Source organism: Staurois parvus, unplaced genomic scaffold (genome assembly GCF_062004578.1).
Source record: "Staurois parvus isolate SC_StPar_1 unplaced genomic scaffold, SC_StPar_1.0 ptg002113l, whole genome shotgun sequence".
Classification (NCBI taxonomy): domain Eukaryota; kingdom Metazoa; phylum Chordata; class Amphibia; order Anura; family Ranidae; genus Staurois; species Staurois parvus.
Window position 1 is genome coordinate 4345001 of NW_028319909.1, and position 10166 is coordinate 4355166.

Sequence of the window (10166 nt, forward strand, 5' to 3'; positions counted from 1 at the left end):
TTGGGAAGAATATTTTTAAATATATTTTAAATATATATTTCTTCCATGTGGGAAACACTTCAACCCCAACCAAGAAAAGAGCCACGCATAGAGGAACAGTTTTTATTTATTCTATCCTGGTCTGGATGCAGATTTTTTTTCCTCTCAGGCCGGTTACAAAAAAGATTCACGTGTTAATCAGTTCAGGGACACAGCTCCTGGCTGGGGTTCAGTTGCTTGGATTGTGCACACAAGAGTCTTCGTAAGAGCAATGATAGAATTTGAATGCTGGCAACTAATAGTATGATCTGTGCTACTAGGTGCACATGGGTTTTGTTTGTTGTTAAAGTCTTGAGTATTCCCGGATACATTTCTGGGCTTCAGAGTTTGGCTTTAGGATCTTCTAGATCAGTGGTCTCCAAGCTATCATCCAGGGGCCGGATGCGGCCCTTTGCTTATTGTTATCTGGCCCTTGGGCCATTACTCCCCCTATTGTCAGCAACAGTGGAGCATAGTTCCTGCCACTGATGCCAACAATGGGGTGCTAGTCTTCTTGCTGACACCAACCTTAGGACATTATTCCTTCCACTCCCCCTACTACCAATCATGGGGCTTAGTTTACTCCCACTGATGGCAAAATATTTTCTTCTCCCACTGGCCACAGTCTGGCCCCCTTAAAGTTTGAGGGACAGTAAACTGGCCCTTTGTTTAGAAAGTTTGGAGCCCCTTGTTCTAGACCAGGGGTGGGCAAACTTTTTGACTTGAGGGCCACAATGGGTTCATATATTGGACCCGGGGGCCGGACCAAGAGTAGATAGTAATTCATCCCCCATAGTAATTCATCCCCCATAGTAATTAATCCCCCATATAGTAATTCATCCCCCATAGTAATTAATCCCCCATATAGTAATTAATCCCCCATAGTAATTAATCCCCCATATAGTAATTCATCCCCCATAGTAATTAATCCCCCATAGTAATTAATCCCCCATATAAATTCATCCCCCATAGTAATTCATCCCCCATATAGTAATTCATCCCCCATAGTAATTCATCCCCCATAGTAATTCATCCCCCATAGTAATTCATCCCCCCTAGTAATTCATCCCCCATAGTAATTCATCCCCCCTATAGTAATTCATCCCCCCTATAGTAATTCATTCCCCATATTAATTCATCCCCCATATTAAGTCCCCAAGTCCCCCCTGTGTCAATTCACTTACCTTTGCCCCGCGCGTTCCTCTCGCCGTGTTCCCGCGCCGTTCCGGTCTTCAGGGCGGACTGTGAGAGGAGCCTAGCTCCCTTCACGTTTGTCACGCTGCCCCGCCTACACACATCCTGACAGCCAATGTTTGCCTGCCCTGGCTGTGGTTTTTTTTAGCACGCTCCGCGGGCCGGATTAAAAGGTCCGCCGGGCCGTAGTTTGCCCATTGCTGTTCTAGACTGACTTTGACTAGAGCAGGGACTGTTGGAAGTCTATCAGTTTTAATAGCAAGCATGTTTTATTTGAAAACTGTTACAATTGTGGCATCTACAACACAGAAGTAACCATCCTAAAGAACCAGCATAGTACTAGGTTTAATACTTACATCTAGACTTCTAATATGCTCAGGATTGATATTTTATATATTATATTATTATATTTCTGTTTAAAAAAAAAAAAATGTTTATCATATTTTTGTTTTTATAGCCATCATTCCCTGTTCAACCTGCAGATGGAGGAAGAGATTTACATTCAGATAATCTTTATGAAAACCTTTAGAGAGGAGAATGAAAGAAACTCCTGTATAAGTTACTTACAAGTAAATTCCTTGAAAAGCAAAAAGGAAAAAATAAATTTTTCCTATGAGAAATCAGTGTTTTCTTTCTTTTAATATATACATTTAATATTTTTAATAATTGTGTCTTAAACACCAATTAGTGAACATGATGTTTTCAGTGCCACCAACTCTACATTTTTCTGTTCTGTATTACTGAAGGAAAGGGAACGGTGATAAAAATTGTATTGTTGTTGAAAACATTTTGCTTAAATTGGTAATCTTGGCATCCTTGGAATGTTTTACTGAACTCAGACTCATCTTTTATATTTTACAAAAAATGTGGATATTTTATTGTGTTTTGAATTCAAATGTGTATTTGACTGAAGGTATGGATTTGGTTTAGAACAGTTGCACTGATATGGTTAAAAATAGCATCTACCATCATTTTATTCTACTTTGAGAAAATACACTATATTGCCAAAAGTATTGGCCCCGCCTTCCAAATCATGTGATTCAGGTGTTCCAATCCCCTCCATGGACACAGGTGTATACAATCAAGCCCCTAGGCATGCAGACTGCTTCTACAAACATTGGTGAAAGAATGGGTCGCTCTCAGGAGCTCAGTGACTCCAAGCGTGGTCCCGTGATAGGTGGCCACCTGTGCAATAAGTCCATCCGTGACATTTCCTGGCTACTAAATATTCCACGCTCAACTGTTAGTGGGATTATAACAAAGTGGAAGCAACTGGGAACAACAGCAACTCAGCCACCAAGTGGTAGGCCACGTCACATGACAGGGCGGGGTCAGCGCATGCTGAAGCGCACAGTGCGCAGAAGTCGCCAACTGTCTGCAGAGTCAATAGATAAAGACCTCCAAACTTGGTGTGGCCTTCAGATGAGCCCAACAACAGTGTGTAGAGAGCTTCATGGAATGGGTTTCCATGGCCGAGCAGCTGCATCCAAGCCTTCCATCACCAAGTGCAATGCAAAGCGTCGGATGCCATGGTGTAAAGCACGCCACCACTGGACTCTAGAACAGTGGAGACGTGTTCTCTGGAGTGACCAACGATGCTTCTCTGTCTGGCAATCTGATGGACGTGTCTGGGGTTGGCGGTTGCCAGGAGAACGGTACTTGCCTGACTGCATTGTGCCAAGTGTAAAGTTTGGTGGAGGAGGGATTATGGTGTGGGGTTGTTTTTCAGGGGTTGGGCTTGGCCCCCTAGTTCCAGTGAAGGGAACTCTTAAGGCATCAGCGTATCAAGACATTTTGGAGAATTTCATGCTCCCAACTTTGTGGGAAGAGTTTGGGGATGGCCCCTTCCTGTTCCAACATGACTGCGCACCAGTGCACAACGCAAGGTCCATAAAGGCATGGATGAGCTAGTTTGGGTGGAGGAACTTGACTGGCCTGCACAGAGTCCTCATAGAACACCTTTGGGATGAATTAGAGCGGAGACTCCGAGCCAGGCCTCCTCCCCCGACATCAGTGCCTGACCTGACAAATGTGCTTCTGGAAGAATGGTCCAACCTTCCCATAGACACCCTCCTAAACCTTGTGGACGGCCTTCCCAGAAGAGTTGAAGCTGTTATAGCTGCAAAGGGCGGGGCCAACCCAATATTGAACCCTACGGACTAAGACTGGGGGGCCATTACAGTTCATGCGTGGAAAGGCAGGTGGCCCAATACTTTTGGCAATATAGTGTATATAATGTTTTAGTGTTTTATTTGCATTTATAAGGTGAATAAAAAAGTGTATTTCAGTATGTGTGTCTAAAATAAAAAAAAAAAGTCTCTGACAGTGAAATAGTTACATTCCTCTATTTACTAATAGAAAAAAGATAATATACTGTGAAACAAACCCATCCAAAAGAAGAACTCTGATTTCCAGGATGTTACGATCAAAATTATTTGCAATGAAGAATATTTGTGAATGTAATGTAACACTGAACCGCCTAAGGAAAGGAAATGATCGTCCGCGTTGAAAGCACCGAAAGCAAAGTTAGCTCCAAGTAAATACAGAGGGGCTTCTTCACTAAGGGCAAATGAACAGTCACATGTTTGGGGGGTGTAAAGGAAATTTGTAAATTTTCTAAAAAAAATTAAAGTCCTGATTATAAATGAGCCTGCCTATGTAATGCCCCTCGTTACCATAAAAGTACAATTGTAATATTAATGTGATACCTGCGTACTGATGTGTATAAAAAAACTTCAGATGCGCTAAATAAATGGAAAAGTTATTTGCAAAGATGCTGAGTGTATGTTTTTGTGTCTGTTCCCCACTGCAGTAGTAATTATTAATTTGGAACCACTAATCAATATGAAGATAGGATTTGCCTATCTGTACAATTTTCAGTATTAACCCCCCTGGCAGTATTCCCGAGTGTAGCTCGGGGTAAAGTTTCAGTATCAGAAGCGGTAACCCCCCCGAGCTACACTCAGGAATACACTGCAGCGTTGCTCTGGGATCTCTTCTTCACTTACCTTATCCTGCGCTCCCACGATGTCCCCCCTGCAGTGTCCCCGGCAATGTCCTCCAGCGGATGCCGGCATCTCTCATCTGGGTTCTGTCCTCTTCGAGCGTCGGGACGTACGGGTGACGGAACTGGCGGGAAATTTGAAAATGACAAAAAGTGACATTCACTAAATACACTAAAATCACATAGTATAACATTCCTGTATCAAACCATTTCACATACATTTTGTCTCGAGTGCTTTGTCCGGCGCCCTGCCTGAATTTTTACTGTTCTTTCTGCCTGGAAACTGAGAAACGTCCATGGCGTCCAAAAAGCGTCCCTTTAGGTCAGACGCGGTTTTAGACCGGCTAGAGAACAGCGATAGTAAATCAGAACCACTTGCAGAATTGAGTGATAATGATTCGTGGGGGAAATTCCTCATCAGACACTGAAAACGATTCTGCGACTTTGCTCAGCGATGTGCGAACTTGGAGCTATATTTCAAATTTCAGTGTTTTTGGTTTGATTACATTATTGAATTAAATTTATTATTATTATATTATTTTTTATGATTATTTATTAAATTATGATTTATGATTTCGTGTTTCAAATTGTAACATACCAGGGATGTTTACTAGACTGTTGTTCGGACAGATTTCAGTGAGTTATTCCTAAAAATTACAGGCCTACAATAAAAAAAATACATATTTCAATGCAAAAAAATGTACCGCTTTGAGCACAGAAATATGGACATAATCAGACCGCTAGGGAGGTTAATGTCCAGAACAGGTGCAATTCCTGCTCCCCCTTCATCAGAGCTCAGTATTGTTTGCAAATGTTTGAGTGGACTCAGGGAAGCAGAAGCAGAGAAATATTAAACCTACTGCTTGTAAAGGAATCAGATGGGGCAGAATTATACCAGTGAACAACCTGTCCTGGTGCTCCATCTTTTGGTTTAAGCTCCGAGTGATGCTCCTGGGTGCCCATTGGAGGGTAGCCCTGGTTGCATGTGAACCATCATACTTGCGCCATTGAACTTTTCCAATGATGGCCATCCTTCCCTTTACTACTGTGTATTAAAAAGTATTAAGACAAGCCCAGGCTAATACCCAGCGTGCGCCGACATGTACGCTCATCTCTATGCAGCATCGCGCATCGACGCGCACATCTTCCCGCATTGACGTCAAGCTGCCTATTTAAAGGAGACTCTGCTGTGTACTAATCACTAAATGTTCTTCAGCTTCCTGTGACCCGTGTTCCTGTTTGTACTGACTGATTTTCCATTGCTGACCTGGATTGCTCCTGACCTTGCTCTGTGGATTCTGAATTCTGACCTCGGCTTGCCTTAGAATACTCTCTGCCTAATCTCCTGGTGCGGACCTCGGCTTTCCTCTGAACTTTCTCTGCCTGATCTCCAGGTGCTGACCTTGGCTTTCCTCTGACCTTTCTCTGCCTGATCTCCTGGTGCTGATCTCGACTTGCCTTAGACTACTTTCTGCCTGATCTCCTGGTGCTGATCTCAACATGCCTCTGACCAGGGGCGGACTGACAACTCATGGGGCCCCCGGGCAATAGGGGATCATGGAGCCCCTGTGTCCTTGCCCAAACTCAAAAAAGCCTATGAAAAAGGTACCAGGGGCATCTCATGGGGCCCCCTACTGACCCCGGGCCCTCGGGCAGTGCCCAAGTTTCCAAATGGTCAGTCCACCCCTGCCTCTGACTATTCTCTGCCTGATCTCCTGGTGTTGACCTCGGCTTTCCTCTGACTATTCTCTGCCTGATCTCCTGGTGTTGACCTCGGCTTTCCTCTGACTATTCTCTGCCTGATCTCCTGGTGCTGACCTCGGCTTTCCTCTGACTATTCTCTGCCTGATCTCCTGGTGCTGACCTCTGCTTTCCTCTGACTATTCCCTGCCTGATCTCATGGTGCTGACCTTGGCTTGCCTTAGACTTCTCTCTGCCTGATCTCCTGGTGCTGACCTTGGCTTGCCTTAGACTACTCTCTGCCTGATCCCCTGGTGCTGACCACGGCTTTCCTCTGACTATTCTCTGCCTGATCTCCTGGTGCTGAACTTGGCTTTCCTCTGACTATTCTCTGCCTGATCTCCTGGTGCTGACCTCGGCTTGCCTTAGACTACTCTCTGTCTGAACTCCTGGTGCTGACCTCGGCTTTCCTCTGACTATTCTCTGCCTGATCTCCTGGTACTGACCTCGGCTTTCCTCTGACTATTCTCTGCCTGATCTCCTGGTGCTGACCTTGGCTTTCCTCTGACTATTCTCTGCCTGATCTCCTGGTGTTGACGTCGGCTTTCCTCTGATTATTCTCTGCCTGATGTCCTGGTGTTGACCTCGGCTTGCTATTGGACCTCACTCTGCTTGCTAACCTGGTACTGACCCCAGTCTGCCTCCTGACCATGCTGCTGTTTCATCATGTATGACCCTGGCTCACCATGACTACATCCCTGACCGGGGCAATCACCTGCTATCAAGCTATCAGCACCGTACTTATTTGAGCCTTGTACCTCTGTCACCACATTCAGGGGTGCACGGACCAGAGCCACAAGGGAAGCCCTCTCTTCGACTTGGCCTTCAACCAAGGTACATGACATTGGGCTGGAATGTCACATAACCATGGATTTTGATTTTCTTATGGAAACCATAAGTTGGTGGGGTGGGGGGAGGTTTGGACAGAAGGGGTGCATGTGTGTCTCTGAGACCAGCCTGGAGAGTAGCTTTAAAGTAAAACCTGGTGATGCTGCAATGAAGGTCCTTGTTCAGACACATCTAGTTATTAGGTGACACCTCATTGTCCATGCCTCCTAATTCTTTGTTGTCACCTTTTATCATGGGCTTCTGATGAAAACTGCAAGTAGATGCTTCAGCAAACATTACACAGGAATAGTGTCAGGGCTCCAGGGTATGACCAGAGGTGTGTGACTGACGCAGGGAAACTCAGGCTTCAGATAAGTTATAAACAATATAAGTTATTAAAGACTAACAATACAAACATAAACGCAGTGCAATACTAAAACATAACACAGTGCAAATGAACCAAACCAAACCACCCACAGATAACAGTACATACAATGCAAGCGTCGGCAGGCATGCCGGGTCAATAACAATCGGGCAGGTAGGTACAGGGGGTCAGGCAGAGAATGGTCGGGGTCACAAGCCAGGGATAAAACAGGAGAAGTCAGCAGAGGTCCGGATCAGGCAGGGTCAGCAACGAATCAGACAGAGACAGGGACAGGGATGCAGGAACAAGATACAGGGCCCAGGAAAAACACACACCAAGGCAGAGACTGCAGGTCTGGCCATCCCTTAAATACACCTGCATAATCAACTTCAGGTGTTTGGCTGGCTGCAGGGTTGAGTCTCTGATTGCTGGGAGCACCCGCTGGCCATCCCTGGTACTGCAGCCCACAAGGCAGGTGAGTCCCACCATTACTGGCAAGTCCATTCCTGACAAATAGTCACTGTTGTCACCATCAGGAAACCTGCCCTGAGACAAGCCATGATGCCAGGAGATTAGCAGCTCTGAGATGCAACTAAGGATGAAAAAAACGTAAAAAAGGCAAGTACAATACACAGTGCACAAAGAAAACCATGTCAATCAATTAGGGTTTGCATTCACTTTAATGCTAACGAACACCATACAATAGTCATACTGTATATGGTCTTATGTAATAAAGGATGGAATGAGCTAAATGCTAATCCAAAGTGCACAGTAACTATTTAGAATTCAATATGTTAAAGCATTACAGGTACAAGAGGAATTCTGATTGGTTGCTCTGCGTTAGTGCATTCAATAACTCCCTCAAGAGTTGGTTGTGGCCAGCTCAGTGGATTGCTGTAGGAAAGTCCTGGATTCTTTCTTGGATACACAGAATATAACTGGATATAACATTTATAGGGAAAGCTGATCCAGGGAATATCCGATTGCCTCTCGGGGGATCAGGAAGGAACTTTTTTCCCTGCAGGAGCAAATTGGATCGTGCTTTGCTGGGTTTTTTGCCTTCCTCTGGATCAACTGTGGGTATAGGATTATAACTTTTCTTTTTTAATGGTTGAACTGGATGGACTTTTGTCTTTTTTCAGCCAGACTAACTATGTAACTAATAATGTAGAGAGTCTCTGGTTTTCATACAGCACACCCAATCCAGTAGGAGTATCAGTAATGCGCAATTGCTTTTAAGCAGATAGCATAGCCGGAGATTGCAATGGTAAATTACGAACTATACATGATGAAATAGGTTTAAAAATAGTATCCAAATATCAATTTAGCTGACAACAATCATTTTCGTCAAAATGAAGAAGGAAATAAAAATACCATTGTTTCCTCTTTGCTTTTCTTGTTAATTCATTTTAGTTGACAGAAGAACTTCAACAATAAAGTGTATCTAAATCCAAGAAAAAAGATGTAATGTATTGCAGCTTACCAGTTCTTAAAGCGGAGTTCCACTCAACCTGTCAAAAAATAAAAGTCTGTAGCTAGAAAAACTGTAGCTGCTGACTTTTAAAAAACAGCCACTTACCTGTCCGTCAGTCCCATGGTGTGTCCCCCGCAGCCCATTTCAACCGGCCGTCCTGTATTCCAGGAGGCCGGTATCTTCAGTGTGGGCACCTGGCTGTGATAGCTTGCAGCTTCACAGCCGGGTACCCACTGCGCATGCGCGAGTAGCGCTGCGCTTCATGAATGGTCCTGTAGTCTTCTGGGACCTGTCACGTGTCCCAAAAGACTACAGGGATGGTGGAAGGGAGGACACCTTCCGTTTCCGATCGCCTAGGCAATCGGACTGGAAGTGGGAGCGGGTACCTGTCAAATTCGGGTACCCGCGCCTCCCAAATGTGCCAATCCTTAATGGGGAGCAGTCTTCCCCTCTTGGGTGGAGCTATGCTTTGAATTTGGTGGCTGCATTCGTTTTCTTTATTCAGGCATTGAACAAATAAGTATATCAAAAGTATATTCACCGAGCCAAACCACGCACCAAAAATAATTAAAATAAAATAAATAATTTGAAATGACCTAACAACTTGATGAGTGAATAGTGAACAACTCACATAAGTGAATGAATAAATTAAACATATATAATGCTGCTGCCTTAAATAATAAATATAACAATAATCACCCCATAAATCTTTACAATGACCAGTGAAAGCAGCCCAAACAAAAAAAAAAAAGAAATAATGCAGTGACAAAAATAAATATACAATTAAATATTGTGCTATAACAAATAAATATAAAACCATCAACAAGATTAAATAAAATTCCAATTAATCAAATGCATAAATGCGCATTTTCCTTTCCTTTTCCTTTCCTTTCCCTCCTTTTTCTTTCCTTTCCCATTTTTCCATTCCTTTCCTTGCCTTTTCCTTCCTTTTTCTTTCTTTTCCCATTTTTCCTTTCCTTTTTCTTTCTTTTCCTTTCCTTTCCCCTTTTTCCGTTCCTTTCCTTTCTTTTTCCTTTCCTTCCTTTTCCTTTCCTTTCCTTTCTTTTCCTTTCCCCTTTTTCCTTTCCCTTCCTTTTTTTCCTTTCCTTTCCTTCCTTTTTCTTTCCTTTCCCATTTTTCCTTTCCTTTCCTTGGCTTTTCCTTCCTTTTTCTTTCTTTTCCCATTCTTCCTTTCCTTTTTCTTTCTTTTCTTTTCCTTTCCTTTCCCCTTTTTCCTTTTCTTTCCTTTCCTTTCCCTCCCTTTCCCCTTTTTCCGTTCCTTTCCTTTCTTTTTCCTTTCCTTCCTTTTCCTTTCCTTTCTTTTCCTTTCCTTTCCCCTTTTTCCTTTCCCTTCCTTTTCCTTTTTTTCCTTTCCTTCCTTTTTCTTTCCTTTCCCATTTCTCCTTTCTTTTTTCTTTCTTTTCCTTTCCTTTCCCCTTTTTCCTTTTCTTTCCTTTCCTTTCCTTTTCCTTTCCTTTCCCCTTTTTCCGTTCCTTTCCTTTCTTTTTCCTTTTCCTTCTTTTTCCTTTCCTTTCCTTTCCTGT

The 10166-nt window shown here is 43.5% G+C and overlaps 1 protein-coding gene across 1 annotated transcript in view; it reads left to right on the forward strand.

The window, feature by feature from the left end:
• Positions 1–3984, forward strand: part of LOC149432753 (Schwann cell myelin protein-like) — a 50594-nt gene extending 46610 nt beyond the window's left edge. Inside the window, exon 10 of the mRNA XM_089665008.1 lies at positions 1670–3984. Coding sequence (XP_089521134.1) covers positions 1670–1741 — 72 coding nt within the window. The 3' untranslated portion in view covers positions 1742–3984. The remainder of the gene's footprint in view (positions 1–1669) is intronic.
• The last annotated feature ends 6182 nt before the right edge of the window (positions 3985–10166 follow it).